General features: G+C 43.9%; 2 protein-coding genes and 1 long non-coding RNA gene across 3 annotated transcripts; 2 read left to right on the top strand and 1 right to left on the bottom strand.

The window, feature by feature from the left end:
- Positions 1-12,928: 12,928 nt before the first annotated feature.
- On the top strand, positions 12,929-15,946 carry LOC119335446. Its single transcript, XR_005161877.1, has 5 exons — positions 12,929-13,251; positions 14,475-14,514; positions 15,035-15,116; positions 15,293-15,354; positions 15,440-15,946. It is a non-coding gene; the product is annotated as an uncharacterized LOC119335446 (long non-coding RNA).
- A 1,273-nt stretch (positions 15,947-17,219) lies between these two features.
- LOC119338746 lies at positions 17,220-18,520 on the top strand. Its single transcript, XM_037610992.1, has 2 exons — positions 17,220-18,031; positions 18,193-18,520. The coding sequence occupies exon 1, from the start codon at positions 17,322-17,324 to the stop codon at positions 18,006-18,008; it is 687 nt and encodes a 228-aa protein (XP_037466889.1). The 5' UTR covers positions 17,220-17,321; the 3' UTR covers positions 18,009-18,031; positions 18,193-18,520.
- Positions 18,521-20,968: 2,448 nt separating this feature from the next.
- LOC119339855 (nuclear transcription factor Y subunit C-6-like) lies at positions 20,969-21,941 on the bottom strand. The gene has a single exon (XM_037611759.1). It carries the CDS (start codon positions 21,816-21,818, stop codon positions 21,219-21,221), a length of 600 nt encoding a protein of 199 aa, XP_037467656.1. The 5' UTR covers positions 21,819-21,941; the 3' UTR covers positions 20,969-21,218.
- Between the last annotated feature and the right edge of the window lie 775 nt (positions 21,942-22,716).

The following is a 22,716-nucleotide window of genomic DNA, read 5'->3' as shown; positions in this document are numbered from 1 at the left end:
GCATGTAGCTTGAGCAACTTGTGGTACTCTAGTAGGAAGGCAACTTGCCAGTTATAGGTCAGGCAAGTTGTGCATGCAAATTGAGCAACTTGTGGTTCTGCTAGGATAGGCAACCTGATAGTTATATGTCAAGCAAGATGTGTATGCAACTTGAGCAACTTGTGCATTGAAGCCTGATTTTTTTTGGTTGCCTTTTGTTGCAGGTCATATGATGAACATCATGTCTGAATTTTATGGTTCAAAGCTAATTGTGCCTTACACAACTAAAGCGATATCAAGTCTGAAATCAGGCTTGAATAAGTTTGACACAAAGGAGGGAGATATGATTGAGACAGTTGCCTACTTCAAGGATCAACAACAAATGACCCTGATTTCTTCTACAAGGTCAAATATGATGAGAAGGATAGGGTTGTCAATATGGTCTAGGTTGATGGAGCAGCACGTAGGGAGTATGCTGAGGCTTATCATGATTGTGTCTCTTTTGACACAACATACATGACAAACATGTATAACATGCCATTTGCGCCATTCATTGGTATCAATCGCCATGAACAGTCAATCATGTTGGGGTGTGGGTTTGTTAGGCAAGAGTTGGAAACAAGCTTCGATTGGTTGTTTGGGGCATTTCTTGAAGCAATGAATGGTCGAGCACCTGACAACATCATAACTGAGCAAGATATTGCAATGGCTGAATCGATTAAGAACATTTTCCCTAGAAGTGTGCATCGGTGATGTCGTTGGCACATCATGAAAAAAGCTCAAGAGAAGCTCGGGTCAATGCTGGACAGGAACCCTGGTTTGTCAAAGGATTTCAACCCATGTGTAGACTTCAACTTCACACCGGAAGAATTTGAGGCAAAATGGGATGCTCTAATGATGAAATATCAGGCTTCTATTGGCACACACACACACACACATTGACAAACTCTACGAGTACCGTGCAACATGGGTGCCGTGCTACTTCAAGCACCGGTTCTACCCATTCCTGCAATCGACACAAAGAAGCGAGGGCTTCAATGCTGTGCTGAAGTGGTATGTGAACCCACATGGCTCTATCCTAAACTTTGTGAGGCAGTATGAAAAGATTCAAACACATGTGCTTGTGCGGGAGGGTGCTCAAGATTATAGGACAGAGCACTTGCAAACTGATTTGTGGTCACCTTTTCCCATTGAGAAGCAGGCGTACGAAACATACACTAGAGACTTGTACAACAAGTTCCATAGTGAGTTTGAAATGATTGGGAGGTACAATGTATGCCCCCGGGGTGCACATTTATATGAGCTTGAACCTAATCAGGAATGGGTTGCTAAGTATGGGGACAGGAACTACTTTGTGTCAGTTGAAAGTGATGTAGGAAACTACACTTGCGAGTGCTGCAAGTTGGACACAGATGGTATCCTCTGCTGCCATATCTTGAAGGTATTTACCCACCTTGGAGTGGATGAAATACTAGCGCAATACATTCTTCGGAGGTGGACTCCCCTAGCAGTTCTTGATGCGCCCCCCGATGTCCAAGAACAAGGAGATGAAATGCCCCCTTTGTCAAAGAGGCAAATGCGACATACGAACCTGCAGATGGATTTTGCAAGCTTGGCCAAAGTTGCATGTGCGTCCGATGCTGCCGCAGAAGTCCTGAAGAAGCATATGCGTGCAGCTCGGACAGAGCTTATAGGCCTAAAATTGACCAAGAAAAAGAAGCCTCCAGCAGCTATGCGTGCCAGACACACTCAGCCCGAAACAGCTACTGATGCTCCTCCTCAGCCACCATCGTTTTCGGCGCAAGCACCTGCTCCACCTAGTAGTGGGAATACGCAAACAACTACTGGTGCTCCTCCGCCACCGCCACCCTCAGGCGGTGTTGGAGGCTCAGGTGCTCCTGTTCCACTGCAGCCTGACAGCCCTCGAGGTTCTGCGCCTACTCCAACTATTCCAAGGGACCCACCGAAATCCAACACGAAAGGGAGAGTGAAGTCTAAACGAATTGAATCAGCACTGGAACTACACCCCGAAAGGAAGAATAAATGTAGTTTCTGTGGTTCTGTTGACCACAATGCAGCGTGCTGTGAGGCAAGGTTGGTGTGAAGGCCAAAGAAGGAAGCGAAAAAATGGGAGCCAAATGAGGATGGAGTGAAAAAATGCCCCCAAGTTTTTTTTCCATTATTCAATGAGAAAGCTCATGAAAACTGTATTGACAGTTTGGGCAACTTAGAATTGATTTGTGGTGTGGTTTGATACTTGGTGTTGATTTTTCATTTGTCCTTGCTGCGACCATATATACGTTTCTTTCCCTTGCTTAAGCAAAGTAGTAGTTGGTAAACATTTTCCCAAAACGGAGATGCTATTTTCTAGCATTTCTATAACAACTTGCCTGCTATTCTTAAATAAGTTTGTCTACTATCAAAAATATTTCTTGCATTCCAACTTTGAATAAGTACATGAACTATGATCCCATAGGTACTTGCTGTTCAAAAAATAGCAAAATTTCAATGAGTGCATAAAAAAGAAGCTGTGATAAACATACCTACGGTAGTTCCAGGATTTCCTTCCAAGGAGCTTTGTTGCGAATATCTGAGACCCAGGTGCTTGTCAGTTGCTTCCTGATATTTGGAATATCACTTGGTTCGTATTTTGGAACAGCCCTAGCAACCCATTTGTTGGTGTTCGTCAGCCCGTAAATGTCATAGTCAGTGCTGTTTTTAACACACAGGAGGCAAGAAAAACTTGTTTAAGAAACTACACATAAGTAAAAACTGGTTTCCAAATAATTGGTATTGGGAAAAGTTGCTTACTCATTGTTCTGCCTCGGGACATCGATGTTGACTAGCGGAAACTTATCCAGCACAACACGTGAGTGTCCATAATGATGCTCCCATAAACTACGAACAGCTGCTGCTATCAACCTAGCGTTCTTGTCCAAGACAGGATTATCTAGTGTCCTCCAGGAATCAAGGACTTCAAACCTCTTGTCCCTTATGTTCAAATTGAACACCCAGTAATGATTCCCCGATACTGGTTTTTCTGGGTCAATGTTCTCTAGGATAGGAAACATAATCTGGATAGAAAAGCATTTCCAGAAAAACAATATGAGATTCAGATAAAAAATGAGGCAATTTGAGAAGAAAGTACTCATCAAAAGGAAAGAGGGCAAAACACTTTTTGATGACGCAACTACTGGTTCAGGTAATCCAAGCAAAAAATAAAATAGCAAAGCAACTTACAGCTACAACTAAGGCAACTACATGTTTCATAGCACGCAAGTTTGTGGTTTTCTTAAGTTTTCATGTTACATAGGTTCTTTCCCCGAAGCAAGTTGCAACGAATATAAAAAGGTAAAGACTGAGGCTATCTATAAAATTGATCTAGACATGTCATTCTACGGAAAAGAACATGAACAACTTTGCCAACTATATTTGAGGCAAGAACTTGCAAGATGATGAGGCAAGTACTTGTAATTGATGAGGCAACTACTGGTTCAGAGAATTCAAGCAAAAAATAAAAAGCAAGCAACTTACAGCTACAACGAGGCAACTACATGTCTCATAGCAGGCAAGTTTGTGGTTTTCTTAACTTTCATGTTACAGAAGTTCTTCCCTTGAAGCAAGGTGCAACAAATATAAAAAGGTTAAGACTGAATCTCTCTAAAACAATTGAGCTAGACTTGTCATTCTATGGAAAATGAACATAAACAACTTGTCAACTATATTTTGAGGCAACAACTTGTAAGATGATGAGGCAACTACTTGTAATTGATGAGGCAACTAGTGGATCAGGTAATTCTTGCTTCAAAAATAAGCAAGCAACTTACAGCTGCAATTGAGGCAACTACATGTTTCATAGCAGGCAAGTTTTGGGTTTTCTTGAGTTTCATATTACACAAGTTCTTTCCTGAAGCAAAGGTTCATCGAATAAAAAGGTTAAGTCTATGGCTGTCTAAAAATTTGGGCTAGACTTGTCATTCTACCAGAACAACATAAACAACTTGCCAAGTAGATTCGAGGCAGGAACTTTTGGAAGATGATGATGCAATTACTGCCAGAAATGATGAGGCAACTAGTGGTTTAGGTAATTATAGGAGAAAGAAAAGTCGTAGCTTGTTAACTTCTATTTTTTGAAGCAAGTAGTCGCAGCTTGTTACAACTTGCCAACAGACTAAAAGAAGGAAAAAATAGTGTACTCACCATGTATTTTTGATCCAAGTGATTCGACTTGTTAAACCTGGCAGTAATCTCTTTTGTATTCCATATCATCTGTTGTAACCTGACCTGTAGAAAACACATAGACAAACATGGAGCGAAAAGATGAAATTTCCATTGGTTGGGTTACAAATCACCATCAAGAAGGGGAGCAAAGGGCAAAAAAGCCACTGTAGGGTGCATCTCTTGCCGAGAATTTAACTGGCATGATAACCTTCTTTGAATCTGCTGGCAAGTTGTAAATTATACTTTGTAACCCAACTTGGAAAACATGCGAAACGACGAAACCACCACACTTCATGGACTCCGCGAGCTCCCTCAAGGTTACAAAGTATCCCTCGAATTCAATGAGTCTTGGGCTGTACAATAAATTTGCACAAGACAAAAATAAAGCATGAAAAAGTAAACTTGCCTATACATGAGTATTGTAGCTGCCTGAAAAAACAAACAATGAAGAAGGTGATGATACATACCTGTTATCCGTATCGGGTGATTCTTCTACACTGCGCCTTGCGTGCAAAATAACAGATGCATACAAGCGATTGACTTCGGGTTTGCAATAGAATTCCTTTTTGTTGTCAATGCCTATGAAAGGTGATCTCAAAGATGCTGATGGCTTGATGAGCCTCCTCTCAAATTTGTTGGTAATCACCTCCCCTGAACTACTACTGCTAGAAAACTTACCACCTGACCCCACATCTATTTCATTGATGATTTTCTCTGGTGTACTGAACATAGCACAATTAACTGATTCTTTCCCCCTTCGTTCTGCTTCAGCACACGCTGCCTCTAGTTCCTCTGCATCCCACACATCATCATCAAGGTTTATTACTTCTCTTATGCTCGCTGTTGTGATATTCCCTGTTTGCATGTTAAGACCTTCATCCCATTTGTTGATGTCCTTATCTCCTTCCTCAAGGACAGGTTCCAATTCATCGAAAATCACTCCAAAACTTGGAGCTGGGCAGTAGTCGTCGCACATCCCGGACACCTTTCTACTCTTAAATTCGTTGGCTGGCTCTTCAACTATTCTCTGTGGTGGGATGTGGAAGGGAGCATTTGTTGGAGCAACACACTTGTCTATAATTTCATTTATTTTGTCTATATCAACAGTTTGTTGCTTGTGTGGTACCGGTGGCCAGTTCTCCTTGTTTGCATCACCTTGGAAGTGTGTTGGAGGCAAACTCAGGTTAGTCTTCAGTAACTTTGCTACCGTTCCTACATGTCTTACATCAGTCCCTACAGGCATCATCTGTTCAGTGCCGTGCAACTTGTTCTCTGGCACTATTTTTTTTTCCAACGGTCATATCTGAGGTGGCGGGTTGGTGGTTCCTTCCAGGCAAGTCAGCAATAGTATTCGGCGAGTTCTTGTTTGACAAGGGCACTGTTTGTTTCCCAGCCATCGTAGAAGAACACGCAAGCTCAGGGGTCCTTGCAGCCAAAACAGCAACATGGCTAGGAAACTTCTCCTCTAGCACTGGTTTTATTCCATCAGTCATGTATTTTTTTTCGAGAGTACGCCAAAGGCGTACCATAGCTTTATAGAAGGAAAAAAATATGTACAGGAGAGATTCGTAGCTAGTCACGTGGTCACAAGTCGACCAGGACATCGCCTCCACTCCAAACTCGACACTCTATGTGCTACTCAACTACATGCTCCACTCCAGTTGCTCCGGCCTGCATCCAGATGACCAATTCATGGAATATGGCCTCTGTCACGCCGAACACATCTAACATGTCGCTCCTACCAAAGACTCTCGCATTCCTATGCTTCCACAGAGACCAGCATATTAACATAACCATCGTGTCAAAGCCTTTCCTGCTTGTCTTGGCAATCCTCTTTCTCACCTCGCACCACCACTCCGCCAGGTGGGACTGCACCGTGGGGCAAAGATTAAGATCTACTCCGAGGCAACTCAATAACATTGTTGGGCAACTTCTCAAGAGGTACTGGTTGTTTTGCATCATTCCTTTGCACAGGATCAACCTGAGGACTCTTTGTAGACAACTTCACAACAGATCTAGGCAACACATCCACTTGTCCTTGTTGTTTTGTACCAGAGTCTGGAAAGTTGTCAAGGTGTCGGTTCTCATTGAGCAACTTCACTCCTGTGGTGGGCAACTCCCCCATTGAACTTGCTTGCTTGATAGTGCCAGTTTTGCAACCTTGCTCAACCGGCTTCTGAACACTATAAGTTGCCTGACATTTTTCTTGACTTGCCTTGTTAGCCAACATAGTTGCTTGTTGAACTTTTTCAGTTTGGCCTCTATGTTTGAGTGATGGTTTCAGACAAGTGGGTTCCATCCTTTCTGCAGATGCAACAGGGTTTGGATTCAGGTTGAACGACACTCTCTTTTCCTTCCTTGGTGCAATTGACATTAAATCTTTCTTAGAAAATGCCTGCAGCAGATTAATTCCATAAACTGCTTGCATGAGTTCAGTTTGTCTTTCGGGGGGCATAACTCCTCAGGATTGAATTTGATGCATGTTTCTCTTTCCTCATCGCGAAACACCATCTGACCGAATAATGTGCTTGCATATGAGTGGGGTTTCCGCCCATCAAACACTTGTGGCACTTCAAGTTCCTTTTGAAAGGGGTCCCACTGCTTCTTGAACTCCGTCTTGACAAAATCTATAAGCAAAAATGTTTCTGTAGCATCTCCTGCTAGTTGTTTGCTGTCATTTTGCTTGATAAAGAAAATTGATCCAGAGTCGCTGTCCCCGCTGCTGCTTGAACTTGCTTCTCCTTCATCTCCATTATAATTGTTTGTCCTGCTACATCCTCCTATATTGGCTCCTCCGCCATGGTCCTCATCATCTCCATTTCCATCATCGTTTTTCTTGCCTCCACACTTCTTGACTTGGTCCTCACTGTCCTCATCTTCACCAACTTTCTCTGTCTCGTCATCTTCAGCTGCCTCGCTTTGCGGCACATCGGCCTTGTTTACCTCTTCCTCATCAACTTGGGGGTCACTGTTGTTCCTTCCTTGCACATTGCCGCTGTCCTTACCGCTGTTGCCCTTGTTTTATGTTGTTTCATGTGGCTCCTCACTATCCTTATTGGCATCATCCTCAGCAGAATTGTGTCTGACATTGCCTCCATGACTGGTGTTGTCATCATCATCATCTGAACAGTCATCTCCGTTGTCATCCCCCGAGTTACCACTGTCTTGTTCTGATTCATTGTCTTCGTCGTCGTTCTCATCCTCGCTCTCTTCGTCCGACTTGAATGACTCCTCATCCTCGCTTGAGCTGTGTTCAATCACTCTAGGTGTTGCTCGCTTCCTCTGAGAACTGGTATGTTCACTTGCCTATGGGTTAATGTCCATGTTCTTGCTTGAGCTAGGTTGCCCATCGTCAAGCTTCCCTATGCCCACTACGAGCTTCTCGATAGCATGTGACATTTCAGTGCACATTTCATGGACCATTCCTGTTATCCTATTTTTGCTTCTGCACACCAAAAACAAAGAGACATAAATGTGTGTCAGATAGTATACTCATTAGGATCTGAAAAAATCCAAAATGTAGTGAGAAAACATATAAAGGACTTTCTTGCTATTGGAACTTACATAGTTGCCGTGACTTTCAGGCAACCTAGCTGCAACGAATTTTGAAACGTGGTCCAAGCTTCCAAACAAACTGTCGTTTGCACACTGTGAAAATTCAGTCTTGAGCTATTTTCATCAAAACCAAAAACAAGGCGAAAAAAATAAATGAACGTCGTTGATCCGTATAGGTAGTAATATAACTTGCCTATGTTTATAGTATAAATTGTCTTGGATTTCACTTTAGATTTGCCATGTTTCGATCAAAGAAAAAGGAAAGTAGTACATTATGGAGGTTGCCCCGCTTTGGACTGGAAAAACTGACAGAATGAACTACACATTTTCCACTATTGTATAGCAAGTTTCTCATTATTGTCTGAAAAATGGCAAAAACATAACAGTCATAGTTACAGTATCTAGCTAGGTTATTTGCTATGTACAATACAGAACAACAAAAGTAAAAATGTAGGCAAGTTATGTTCTATTTCCAGGCAAGTACTGTAATTTAATGTAAAGCATGCAAGTCCTGTTCTATTGCAGGCAAGTACTGTAATATAATTTTTTGGGCAAGTACTATAATGTAATCAACATTCAAATGTGTTTGTACTGCTTGGAAAAAGGAAAACTATTACCCCCAATCATATGTTTGTTCCACAGGCAAGTTATGTTGCTCCTAATACTATGACTTGCCTAAACTTGTAACAATGTGTTTAGCATAATTTGTATAAAAAATTGTTTCTGTAACCTATAAATTGTTTTTTGCAAATTAATGTGTGTTTTGATATTAAATAATTCTTGCACGAAAAGATCTTACACACAGCTTGCCATACACTCCTGGACCCTTCCTGTCTTTCTTCATGACTTTGGTTATTAGATCATCATTCCAGATGCTTGCCCTTGTAAGTGTAGCAGGTATTGGTTCATCAACATCCAATGAATCCAAATACAAAATCTGTAAAAAAAAATAAATTGCAAAAACTATTAGGAAACACATGGCTCTTTCGTGCTTGCATTGAAAAAGGAAAAACTATGGAAAAGAAAACATATTAGAAATGAGTTGCCTCATACTTACAACTAGATGGAAAACACAGCAGCAAACAACCTTCTTCTTGTCACCAAAACCCATGAATGCCAATCTTAGTTGATCAATAACAAAGTCGCATATCTTGGCGTCTTTTATAGCACTTGTGTGAAGAATAGCAATGTAACACCTTGGTGAGATGCTCAAGCTTGTGGTTGGGGCAAGGAAGCAGGAGAATGCAATAGCCAACCAAGCACGCAGGAAATTGTCATCGCACGCCCCCATTCATCTTCCCAATCATTTTACACCATGAAGTCAATGTAGGGGCGTTTTTTCCCTCGATCTTGAAAATACTGTTGAATTCCCTTATAACATCTCGATTCATTTCAAAACATACTTTCCTGCCACTGTTGGGCAAACCCCAAATCCTCCTAACACTATCTGCACCTATTGGTATTTTGCCTCTATTTGGTATAACAATTTGAGACTTCTCTGGGTCGTAGTGTTTCATGATCCACTGGCTGAGATCACCGGGCATGGTTGTAGCTGGCATATCCAACAAGCCCCCAAAGTCTATGCCTCTGATAATATTTTTTTGGTCTTCGTCGAGATCTTTATTCAACTTAAAAAGCCTTGCAGGTGATGACCTGTTCCTATGACCCTGAAAAATTGACAAACTAAAGTTATTTCTACTGCGAGAGCAAAAAACATGGGGAACTGATTCTGAAAAAGCATATACATGAGTTGCTTACTGGCGACACTGATTTGCTTAAGCATATCTAATAAGTTAAAAAAACATCAACGGGTTTCTCTCGATATACATCAGCCAACCGTTATCATGTACTGACACGACTTGCTTGTTGAAAACATTTGATTTGCTTAAAAACCCACTATAGTTGCACACACTTTCCCACTACATACATGAAGTTCTAGCGCGAACAGAAACACAAAAGTTGCTCACTGCCAACACTACTTTTGCTTAAAACATACCATAGAACTTGGTTGCTCTTTTTTGTTTTCTCAACAAATTGCTAGTACAAAAACTTCTGGCGCTTTTATGTGTGCTTAAACTTCTGGTGTTTTCTGGTGCATGGATCACATAAAGTTGCCTACAACCTACACCTCCTAATATGAGATTTTCCCATGGTACTGTTTGCTAGGTGTGCATGTAGCATCAGTTGCCGGGACATGACCATCAAAAAAGTTGCCTCCCACCTAGCTTAGAAAAATAAAAAGGATTTGAGATGCATGTACTGCATGAGTTGCTGCTACATGGGAAAAATGGAGGCAATTTATGTGTGAAAACTAGAACATGAAATGCAACTCCACATTTTGTTCCGATGGTAATGTTTGCTAGTTTCTAATAGCTAAAAAAACGCAAACCAACTTGCTGGTCAGAAAACAAAGACTTTGTAGTCATATGGTCATGGGAGGAAAGGCGGGTAGGGGGAGGGATACCTCATTTTCAGTCACTTTCCATTTTTTTCTTTGGTTGTTCATCTTGTGTAACATCAGCTTCATAATCACCTCCTACTGGTTCTGCTTCATTGCTATCAATATCCGCAGGCCGCTTCCCCCGGTTGATGACCCGCTTCTGGCGCTTGCGTTTGTAAACATGAGTTGTTGAACCACCTTGCTCTTCTGTTGTAGGTGCCTGTAACAAAATCACAAATTTCTTTAACAAAAAAAGTAGCAATCAAACTGAAAATGCTATTTACGTAGCAAAAATCAGAAGGAATACCCCCCGCTCAGCTTCGGGAGAGGGGGTGGAACCGAGCCAAGCGGTGACTCTGTTGACTACTGTTGATCATGCTTTTTACTTTGTTTAGTCATCTTTACCTATAAAAAAGCAATTTAAAAAAGCAGTTACATACCAAAAAGATTGTCACCGTGGAAAAAAGTCTGATTATAAGAATGTAAATTGCCTGAATATTAGGATGAAAATTCCTTGTTATCTAGCAATCATCTGATTATCAACACGAAAAAAAGTCTGATTATCAGCACTCCTATCAAACACAAAAAAAATCATTTGTCATGAGTTGCCTGACTGTTGACATAAAATTGCCCCGGACCAGTACAACACAAAAAATAAAACAATCGTGTGCATGTAAGTTGCCTGACAAAATGGCACTAACTTGCCTGGTCCAGAGAAGAGTGAGAGGAACGTGGATATAAATAGGTGGCATTGTGAGTATGGTACAGCTCGGGTCCCGGCCAGGACAGTAGGGCCCGTGCAAAATGTTGTACAAACCTCGTAGCCTATCAAATTCTGATTGCAAGTGAGATGTGAGGTTGATTCGATCTCACTCGCGCCACCGCAAGGGTCCTGGTCCCTTGGTCGGTCACCTACCTACGTGAATGAATGGCATAGGAGGAGTAGCTCCCTTTTTCCATTCATTGATCATGAAATTTTTGGCAATCCAACTTGGCCAATCATCAACCTACAAACAATTGATCCTAGTTTACTTCTCACCTTGCTGTAAACATTTTATCTGAATCTCGGTGGAAGATTTCATGACACTCGTATCAAACACAAAAAAAACATTGCCATAAGTTGCCTGACTGTTGACATGAACTTGCCCCGGACCAGTAAAAACACAAAAAATAAAACAACGGTATGCACATAAGTTGCCTAACAAATGGCATTAACTTGTCTCGTCCCAGGAAACACTAACAAAACACCAGTGTGCCATAAAATTGCCTGACGGTTCGCATGAACTTGCCCGCTCACGAGAAACCCTACTAACACCCCATGTCATGACTTGCCTGGTGGTGGTGATAAACTTGCCTACTACAAAAATCAACAGCAAAAAACGCTGAAATAGCATGTGCACGGGGTGAAGTGAGGGCTGAGGGAGGACACGAACCCTCAAACTAGTTCGACCACAAAATCACATGAATCTGGCGCTCGCATTAACAAACATGGACAGATATGGAGATTAAGGGGGGGATTTCATACCCAGTACCTAACCTAACCAACGCTGTTGCCGAACACATCGTGATCTACGGGGAAAAACTACCTCGACCAACTAGCAAATCGATAGAAGCACTAGTTGCTCCTAGACAGAACGCCAAGAAGATGAGAAACTCCCATCGCCAGAAAATGGAGAGATGATAGTAGGGGTGGGGGTTAAGAATCGCGTCAACATACCTTCTCCTTCCTTCGCCACCGCACAAAACGAGGCCAGCCTCACTTCGCAACCGTCCGCCACCCCCGCAAGTCGAGCACTGCGCGGTCACCGAGCTCACGAGCGAGAGCCGCTCCCCGCGGCCAGCGTACCGCGGGGTGGAGCAACTCCCGCCGCCGGCCACCCACGACGACGAACGCCTCTCGAGAGAACCGATGTGTGGCGGACTACGGCGAATTTGGGCAGCGGCGAGAGTTCGATTTGGGCGAGGGAGAGGGGAAGAAGAAACCGCCCACTCCGCCGAATGGGGGAGAGAGCCGTTTGTGGGAGAGAGCCATAATTGCGGGCCCCACCCAGGCGAGTCGCTTGTCTCGACCATATTCTACCTGGCCCCACCACCACGCGACGCGCCGCTCGGCCTCGCCCCGACCAGGTTACACCTGGCCCGACCGCGCGCAGATCGCGACGGATCCGATGCGCGTGTGCTCGGCAAGTCCATTTAGTGCACGCGCACTTTTTAGAGTTTAGGTATAATAAAATAGAGCAAATCTCAAGCTCACCAACTCGCCTGGGTGGAGCCTCTATTGGGCACAGTATAGAGCAAAGATGGGTTTTCTAATATAAATTGCAATATATGATGGGTCATTGGCCCGGGCAGACCTAAACTTTGACAAACCAAGAAAGGTTGCCCTATTTTCTGGGCAATATTCCAAATTCTCCTTTACTTAATAGGGTTTTTATCACTTATGTCACTAGTTCTGTCTCACTACTCTGTTTTTCTATTATCTATACTACTATTAAAAGAGCAAACTTAAGTTCTCCTAAAACCACACAGCAAACTGTACACAAGGTAACCAGAACCCTCGGATCAAATCAACTTAAACATATATTATCGTCAATATTACGCCAGTAATTTGTTAGCCAGATCGATGACTCAGATGAAATGTTCTGCCAGTAGACGCCCGTGGTCTGCCTATCCTCATAGCGCTCCGCACTCTCGATCCGCACGGCCCCGCCCATAACGCGGATAAAATCCACCTGAATCGCGTTAATGACATGTTTATCCCGCTATTTCCTCTGCCCCAGTCCTTTCCATCTTCCCAAATTCCCCAAATTGCGTCGTCCCCATAGTCCCGTCCACCATATCACCTCCAAGCGATCCCAGCGCCGCCGATCTCCCGTGCCGCCACCACCTCCGCCGCCTCCTGGACAAGAGGCCACCACCATTGAGCACCACTTCGGCGCGCCTGGTTGCCACCGCGACTCTGGCCTTGGAAGGTCGTCCTACTGTCCTGGATCGGGGAGGAGGCACGATTTGGATCTGGGCGGCGACGGCTAAGCAAGGGCACCTGTGCTATCGAGGTACATCTCTTCCCACTCTCCCCGCCTCCCTCTCTCTTCCCCGCCGGGGGCGCCGTGAGCCCGTGACCGTGGACTGGCGGGGAATGGGGAGCTTCGACAGTGAGGAACGGGGAGCACGGGTGCTCTGCTGGTGGAGGCATGTTTTGGGACGGGGAGACCTCTGGCCGTGTGGAATGAAGTGAGCTTTGGATGCAAACTGAATTTCATCTCTCTCGGTTCTTGTTTTCTGCTGATAGCACATAATAACATTGGTAATGTTGAGCCGACAAAGAGAAGTAGCAGACTAATTTCTATGTCGACAAATGATGATTTGCTCCCCGTATGTGGTTTCTGGTCATATTGGGCTATGTGAAAATTGGTTTTTCTCTGTATTCTCCATATGACATTATTTTATAATCGCTGGAATATGAAAATAGAATGGTGTGCAGTTCTGCCCTTGTGAGCAATCTCTGATGCTTATATATACTAGCAGTAACGTGTAGTATTAGGTATGGCAAAGTAAATTTGCTTCAACAATCAATTCCAGCGCAGCAATTTTTTTATGGGATTTCTCTTGCAATCCGCACTGAATTTTGTACGCCGATGCCAGTTTGATGGTTTTGCTTTGAATGGTCTTCTCAAGGAAACCGTGTTCAATTTGTATGTTTTGCTTTGAACGAGTCTTTCTGGAAATCTGTATGTGTACTTATATGGCTGGTTGGAATTGTGCAAATTGTGATGGTTTGCTTTCTATGAGCAACTACTTGAATGCTGAAATTTTATACAGTACATATCATGTCAACAACATGTATCTCTTTTTATTTCACATGTGGATAGAGAAGTTGCCATACATTGTTGTCCCCTTGGCAATAGTATGTAATTCTCAAATTATCTTGCTATCTTTGCTCAGTAGCATTTAATATGACTAATTTGAGATCAGCAAAGAGGAATGGGCCTGAAGAAATACTGATATTGAGCTAGGTCTGCAAGGCGATGTATTGAGCTCTGCGTAGCCTTTGTATGTGTTTTTGATTCTCTTTTTTTTTAAACATAGCCTGTAGATGTCCTACGGTATATGTTAGCACAACTACTGAAGGATTTGCAGGTGAGCAACTGTTATATGAGTTTGGATGACGGAATATCAGTATTACATCAAAATCTACGGCTTTATATACTTTGTCACATACTGCCATATTTCATATATGACGACCATATCAATCACGTGTTGTTTCTTTTTCATTCAGAGTGTACATTGCTTCCAGTGTAACAAGAACAGAAAATAAGGTACTCTCTAAATAATGTGTGAGGATTCTGATTCTGTAATTTGTTTTACTGTTGCTAACTGAGCATGCTTACATAATGGGATGATTTGAGTGGAGTTTCAAAGTCAATCGTCCATGTTTGCAGTCTCAAGTTTCTATATGTATAGTCTGAGACCTAATAAGTACTGATCATTTCAGAAAGTTTCACGCTTCATACTTATAATTGATACTGATTGTATTCATGTAATTGGGCCACTTGATTATAGTGATTTTCTAACTAATAAGTAAGATGTCCCTGGTTCTGCATAAAGATTTAGGCACCCTAATTTCTTAAGTCTTTGTGGAGTCAGAAGTTTTGAATGTTTTTGTTCAGAGTCTTTTTGAAATGATGAGTGATGCATACCTATTCAGTGTTTTACATGGTACTGCAAGTGAAGAAATGATTTGTACTGAACCATCTAATGTGTTATTGCGTTTCTTTGAAGTCATGAATTTGTAGCAAGTGACGCCCTCATTGGCATTATTTTTCTTACATATCCAAGATAGTTAAAGCATCGTGGGGACCAGGAGGCCAAGCAGTCTGTGGTGTCTCCGTCGTTGTTGCAAAGAAACATGCCCAAACTTGTAAGCCCATATTGGTATTACTTTCCATGAATAACAGTGATCTGTTAAGAATTTATCTGTTATCTTGCAACAACCAACAAAATATATATTTAAGAATGATCTGTTATCTTGCCATGAATAACAGTGATAATTTTGTTGTTGACTCATGTTATATCCTCACAAATAAAGTGCTACAGGGAACTTTCTCTATCGGTTTAGGTTGGACGAGCAAGACAACATACTGCAGACTGGGAACAAGGTGAGAAGATTAGATGCAAATTTATGTAGCATATGTACAGCTACATTTGTTAATCTCCTTCTCAATTTTTCCTTTTTCTTTGCAGAGTATGTTCGTCATCATTGATATGTGTTAATACTCTCCTTGAGATTGATTCCTTTGCTTTCGCAAAAAAGCGTCAGATACATGGCGAGCTTCAAAATATCAGGTTGCAAATACCATCGTTGCTTTGGACCTTGCCATGGATGGATGGACACTAAATGACCACAAATGCCTCTAGATTATTAATAAGCGTGGTTCTACGTTCAGTGCTTTGGGCATCTGTTTTGTCTCGGGCTGGTTCTACGTACCTGATTTTGCTTGGAACAGCCACAGGGGCGAGGATGTTATATTGATGCAGCTTGGTTTGCTAACTAGCAATGTTTTGTTTCTTAGACGGACAAACTTGTATCTCAGAACCTTGATGAATTGTTTCATTTGATCAGCTTATGTGGAAACTACTAATTTTCATTGCCTCTGTACACACACTTGCATACCCTTTTTCCTGGTGCTTATTGGCAATGGCCCATTCATAGGCATGACCTAGAAGAAAATAAGATTGAAGATGTATTTTTCTTGGTTGGAAATATTACACCCCAAATTTAATTCAGTTTGGATACAACAATGACTATTAAGATTGAAAAAACTGATGAATTATGTTAGTTATACAGTTTAAGAGGTCAAGGATGTGATATATGAGAAACAATTTTGTCCGTTACACATGAATATCTGTATGGCACTGTGTATGCTGGCGAGATGTGTGAGATGTTGGTCATAACGTTGTGGATTCTGGCGAGATGTTTGTGATGACGTTGGTTGTCGAGATGCACTAGCTAGGGGTGCATGCATGGCCATAGGCCATAATTAAATTTTCATAATGGACTAATTTTCTGTCGGTTAGTTAATGATCAATGGTATTAGCTAAGCAATGGACATGGGCATGTTCATTTATAAAGCACAATGTTTTCAGTCATTTGTACAAGTTAGGAATTATATGCTTTTTGCGTGAGATTTCAGCTGTTCAAAAAGTAGATTTATGTTGACATAATTATTATAAGTTTCATTGTAGAACATATTTAATCGAGATGTGCGTGGCACGTGCATACTTACTAGTGAGTTACAACTACTCAAAAATGTCATTGTTTGATGTGATGCTTGCTCAAAAATGCCATTAGATATCTAAAAAATATCATTGTTTCATTAGATGTTTGCTCAAAAATGCCATTAGACATCGTTATTGTCAGGTCAAATCCGCTGACCATGTTATATGATAAAAATACCCATACACCCACATTCCAGTTCTCTCTTTGTCACAATGATAAGTGTGGGCCCCACTTGTTAAGAGTAAGTAAGCGAATAATTTTAGAGGAAAATAAGAATGTTGTTGGGATCTAGTGGAGCCCACACTTTATTATGCTGAGATAGAGGGAGAGGTGACATGTTGGTCCATAGGCATTTTGATCATTATAACATAGCAAACAAGATTTGAGCTGACTGTAATGATGTCCATTGGCATTTTTTATCATGTGCATAACAAAGTGACGGCATTTTTTAGCAATTGAAAATTCTAATGGCAAGTAGTGGGATGTAACCAGTGGCATAAATGATAAAAACCCTGCTTAATAATCTGAATGATTTTTATCTTAGTTTTTAGCATTTTTCTGAGTTTTTTATACTTGTATTTTTAGTAATCATTGATGATTAGATGGACATGTGAAATCCCGCAAAAAACAAAAAAATGAATATGTGAAAGGGCCACCGCCGTGACGCCCAGCGAAAATTCGACCGTTGCGTGCCTCACTAAAGCACTCGACCGTTGGACGCACACGATCCCTTCCCTTCCTTAAGCCGCGCGGATCATCACGCTTCTACTCCCCGCTTTCCATTTCTGCCTCCCGAGTCTGATCTCACATCAACTCACAACCTTCCAACTCAGAACGAAACTTCCAATGGCGGCGGAGCCCACCAAAAATGACGCCCACGTCGTGGAGATCCCGGTCACCGGCGACGGAGCGGAGCCAGCCAGCGGCGCGTTCCTCGGCAAGGCGGCGTCGGGGCACCACCCGCTAGGCGAGATCGCCGACAGCGGCGGCCACCTGCTGCTGCTCAAGCTGTGGCAGCGGGAGGAGTCCCGTCTCAACCGCCGCGCGTGCGCGCTCGAGGCGGTCATGGACGCGGCGCGCCGGGACGCCTTCTACCTCTGCGCGGCCTTCCTCGCCCTCCACGGCCTCTCCCTCGCGCTCCTCTTCGCCGCCTCCGTCGCGGGCGGCGCCCCGTCGCGCGCCTGCAGGAGGTGGTGGGCGCCCTCGTCCCTCTCGCTGGCCGCCTCCCTCGCGCTCGCCGCCGCCGTGCAGCTCCGCGTCTGCGCCTACTGGCGCGCCGGGCGGCGGCTGCGGCGGGAGCGCGGCGACGCCCGGGCCCTCGCGCGGTGCGTGCAGGAGCTGCGCATGAAGGGCGCATCCTTCGACCTGTCCAAGGAGCCGCAGTGCGGGGTGACGAGGACCAACTGCGCCAGCATGGAGGGCGCGGGGGCGTGGGGCCCGCTCCGGTGGTGCTACCGGAACGTCGTCACCGCCTGCCTCCTCGCTGTCGCCGCCGTAGCCTTGCCCTCCGGCAAGCTCATCCTGTGCGCCTAGGAGACAATCGATCTGAGTTTTCGGTGAGTTGAATTTACCTCTTGTTTACTCCCTGTGCATCAGATCTTCTGAAAATTCATGACTAATCCCCACACCAGCAGATTTGGTATGGCTGAAATTTTTTACTCTTCAAATTTGTTCTGATCCATGACGAAATAACGCTTCTCTAATTCTACGGTCGCAGGCTTCCTGGTGAATTCATTCGGAGGAAACGATGTGCTTCTAGGTCGCAGGCCCTGGTGAATTGATTCGGAGGAAACGATGTGCTTCTAGGGTCGCAGACATCATGGTGTTATTTGCATAGACAGAACACTGCTTGTGCTCCGATGATCAGAGAATTTCCAACATTTCTTTCTCCGCCCCGAGATGTACTCTTTGTAACGATTCAAAGCTTATTTGTATGACTCATTCATAGCAGCTGCAACTCAAAAAGGGAAATCGCATACGGTTATTCTGACTTCCTGCTTTATACTGTACTTGGCAAATTTATAAGTACATTGTTATGGTTGAAATTCTCCATGTGCTCTTCAACCCAATTCTCCCTGCAAACCTGTTATTTTTGACGACTCCAAAAATTTGAAAGAATTTGTTCGATGATGTGTGCACTCGTCGTTGTGGTTGTTCTGTTGTCGAAGCTTATTGTCATCGTGATTGCGTCATTACACAGTATTATGTATTGTAGGCTTTTTCTTTGTGTGCTGAGTCCAGCCTGCACACTGTTACTAGAAAATCATGAAAAATCAAATTCAACAACCTTATTGATGAATTTATTTTATTCACATATCTACAAAATGATTATGTGCTGAACATTGAAATTTTGCATACTTCTGGAACATCAACCTCCTAGCATCTGTATATTTTTTTGGGTACAATTTTATAGAACTTCTAAACATGGTTTCAACATAATCTTCACTGTAACGTGGTTCACACCTGATACTTACTTCCAAAGGATTACACCAAGCCGTATTGTTGTATTGTTGTTCTAACATCAGACCACCCAGAGTGGCAAGGGCATACAAAGAGTTTTGATGATTGAAATGCTCGGTGCCTAAAACGTTGTTTTTGATCCGTGACAAAGTTCTGCTTTCCTAATTGCAAGGTCACAAGCTTCGTCGTGAGCTGATTCGGAGGAAACGAGAGAGCACAGAAGTCTTGTTTGCATAGTGCAAATCACTGTTTCTCTACTTGTGCTCTGATAGATTAGAGATCATACACATTATTTTTCTCTCCCCTGGGATGTTGAAAGGGTTCAAAGCTTTTTTTTGTATGATTCATCAGTAGTAGCTGCAGCTCAAAATGAAATGCTAATTTGGCCATTCTGTCTTCACGGCTAGTATGAAAAGTTTGTTCATTGTTAGGGCTCTTTTACTTCTTCAGTTCTTCAACTGCTGTTTTCACTACCCGAAAAGAAGAAAAGGTCGTTCAGTTTAGGCATATCAAACTTCAAGAACAAATCGTCAGATCGATACAATCCTTTGGTTCAGGCATATGAACCACTAGAACAAATAGTCAGATGTTATCCTTGTCCTTGACGTGTTATTTCTGATATTAGTTAGATTGAATCTCTGTACAAAAAATGACGTCTGCAAATGTAATCAGTTATCTAAGGCAAAGTCTGAAAGAGCCATTTGGTAAAGAAATCCATGACACAGTTCTCCCTGCAACCCAACTCCAAAATTCTGATTTCAGCATATATTTTCCGAGCAAAAGCATGCAAGCGTCAATGACTCCACAACAGAACAAATCTGATGCACAGCAAAATTGTCTTTGGCAAACAATCATTTCCCAAAGTTTGCTACTCCCTTCGATCCATAGTAATTGTCCATTCTCTTATATTAATATGGATCAGAGGGAGTACATATCTTGGTATTACCCTAGGCCACCCCATATCATCCAAATTTATTTTCAAAGATGCAACACTTGCAGCGGTAGTAGCCTACACAGAGAGGTCAGAGCAGCAATGCAGATAGCCAACCAGTAGCATCACAGAAGCCTGCGTCCCGCAACAACATACGTACACATCTTCCTCTGCCCGTTAATTGGTCCATCTGAAATTTCAGCCTTTCATTAGCTGTCAGATCGATTAATCGGCTGGCCCAGTTAATTGACCACATAGGGGGTATTCGATTTGGTCAGGTGCCGAGTACTCCCTCTGTAAACTAATATAAGAGCGTTTAGATCACTACTGATCTAGTGATCTAAACGCTCTTATATTAGATATTAGTTTACAGAGGGAGTAGTAGTTAACTGGGCAGTTAACTTAAATGTCGCTGCAGGCTGCAGCACAACAAGTCCAATTCACAGTGGCTGGATACCATGCGGAGCCAAACATAATACTGTATAAGAGAATGGACACGCAAAGCTACTTGGTGTATAAATATATATTATTTTTTCCAGTTTCAAATAAGTTAGTTGGTAGCTGATCAGCTCATAACTAATCCATCTTTAACCAAAGTGCCCCAAGGAATAGAACCTCGAAGAGAATAAAGTAAAGTATATATAGTTGAATGAAAGAAAATGTCAGGAGTTTGCAGTGCAAATTCCCCATTCCTATGATGTGCTGCAGGTTTTGCAAATAACATCAAGAATCACATTGAACTAACAAAACTTCAATTTCGGTCCCTACAGCCATATGACATCAGAGACAGTCACATATGCAGGACTAAATTTTACGTACATCATACATGGAGCAGTGTTACGCCCTTGGTAGTATACACTTACCAAAGAAGCATGTATCTCTAATTCTCTATAATAAAAACATGTATCTGAATTATCCGAATATATAGCAAAGGTTGTACCAATTAAACATGCACATAAAAGCTAAAAGTTATACGAACATTTGGCCCACAGTTGTTGTAATATTTGATTGTGCAACCTAAATGCCTAAAATACAACGGGGTCATAGCTAAATGGAATATACAACATCAAACCATTTCACTGCAAATTACGGTGAACAAAAGTAATCAGAGAAATGCCACGAGATAAATTATCTTATCAGTTAGACATGCATGAGCATCATACGGCCTGCCTCGATCAGAAGAACCTAGCCGGATTCTTCTCAGATCGAATCACTTATAACATAGAGGAGGCCCCTCAAATGATGACAACATCTTAAATTATTCAGCGGTGAACAAACAAACATTGGAGAGCACTAAATCAACAGCACAATCTTAAGATGCAACTTAAATCCGCTGTAACATACTGTAGGCGTTACTGCTGCGGGACGTAGTAGTACCCCATGTCGGCGGCGGGCATGCCGGCGGCGGGGTGGGGCATCCCGGCGGCGACGGCCGCCTCGGCGTCCTTGGCCTCGTCCCGCGGCACGATGTCCACCAGGAAGTCGAAGACCTCGGTGCGCGCGATGGCCGCGGCGATGTCGGACTTCTGCAGCGTGCGGCGCTTGTTCTCCTCGGCGTGCGCCCAGCCGCGGTGGGTGAGCTCGAGGATGAACATCTCGCAGGCCCGGGCGAAGACGACGGGCGCCTCGGCGGCGATCATGCGGACGTCCTCGTCGGCCTTCATGATCTTCTTGATGCGGGCGAGGGGCAGGTTGTGGTTCTTGAAGTCGGTGGTGGCCTCGATCTCGCGGTACTGCTCCGCCCAGAACACCTGCAGCTGCTGCTGCTGCTGCGCGGCGGTCTGCTGCGACGCGGCGGCGACGGCGGCGGGGGGCGGCTGCGGGGCGTAGAGGGCCGGCGCGTGCGGGTAGCCGGGGGGCGCGGCGGCCGGGTAGACGGCGGCCGGCGGGTAGCCGACGGGCGCGCCCAGCACGGGGCCCGGCGGCGGAGGGGTGGTGGATTTGGGCTCCATTCCGGCTAGGGTTTCGGGGAGGAGGAGGGGATTGGGGGGAGAGAGTGGTGGTGGTGTGGAGTGACCCTCGATTGGGCTGTTGTTTTGCTGCTGCCTGCCGATGCGGAGGAATGGGAAGCTTTGTCGATCCGGGGGTAGGGGATTTATTAGAGTTGGCTTTCCGGTTTAACCTCGAGATTAAGACAGCGGAGGCCGTGCTTGTGCGCGTGTGCGTGGCGGGCTGATGACTCACCAATTTCATTTCCAAGGAGCGGTAGGGGCCATGGAGTGGTGGCGTGGCGTCTAGTGCAGTGCAGGGTTAAATATCTGGCGTCAACATCGCATTAACGCTGACTAAGATGACAGCGAGCGCCACCTAGATACCTTCGGGGTCTGAATGTTGATAATTTAGTCTATCTTGACACTGATTATTAAGATTACAATGGGTGACACCTTAGGAGCTCTGACTGATTGAGTCGTTTTACAGGATCTATCTGCCATAAAAAATTGTTTGAGATAATACACCCAGCCCATAAACGTATCCACGATTTGGTCCAACAACTCGCAAGACCTCACTCCGCCGCCCAACTACTTTAGACCGTTCTTAGTGGGAGTAATTTAGCAGTAATGCATGGTCCAACTTAACAAATTTGTTTCCTAAATACATATTAGTGCGCGTGCGCTCCCATCGCTGCTCGAACGGCCGACGCCACGCCGTGCGACGGCGTGGGATCGCGCGGTCGCACGGGGCCAGGTGGTTTTTGTCGGTTTTCGGACGCGCCGCTTCTCCCGCACCCATGGTCCGGTTGTGCCGATGCGCGTCGCGCGTACCCCCTCGATGGGCCCGCCATGTCAGTGACTGCGTGGGTACATCTGTTAGTGAGCGTAGACAAAGTAGTGGGCGGTGGGCAATTTCGAA

This window comes from Triticum dicoccoides, chromosome 7B, assembly GCF_002162155.2.
Source record: "Triticum dicoccoides isolate Atlit2015 ecotype Zavitan chromosome 7B, WEW_v2.0, whole genome shotgun sequence".
Taxonomy (NCBI): domain Eukaryota; kingdom Viridiplantae; phylum Streptophyta; class Magnoliopsida; order Poales; family Poaceae; genus Triticum; species Triticum dicoccoides.
This window is presented reverse-complemented; position numbering and strand designations above follow the sequence as displayed.

Coding starts and splice junctions, on each gene's coding strand:
- LOC119339855 (XM_037611759.1), bottom strand. CDS start 21,818: ATGGAGCCCAAATCCACCACCCCTCCGCCGCCGGGCCCCGTGCTGGGC.
- LOC119338746 (XM_037610992.1), top strand. CDS start 17,322: ATGGCGGCGGAGCCCACCAAAAATGACGCCCACGTCGTGGAGATCCCG.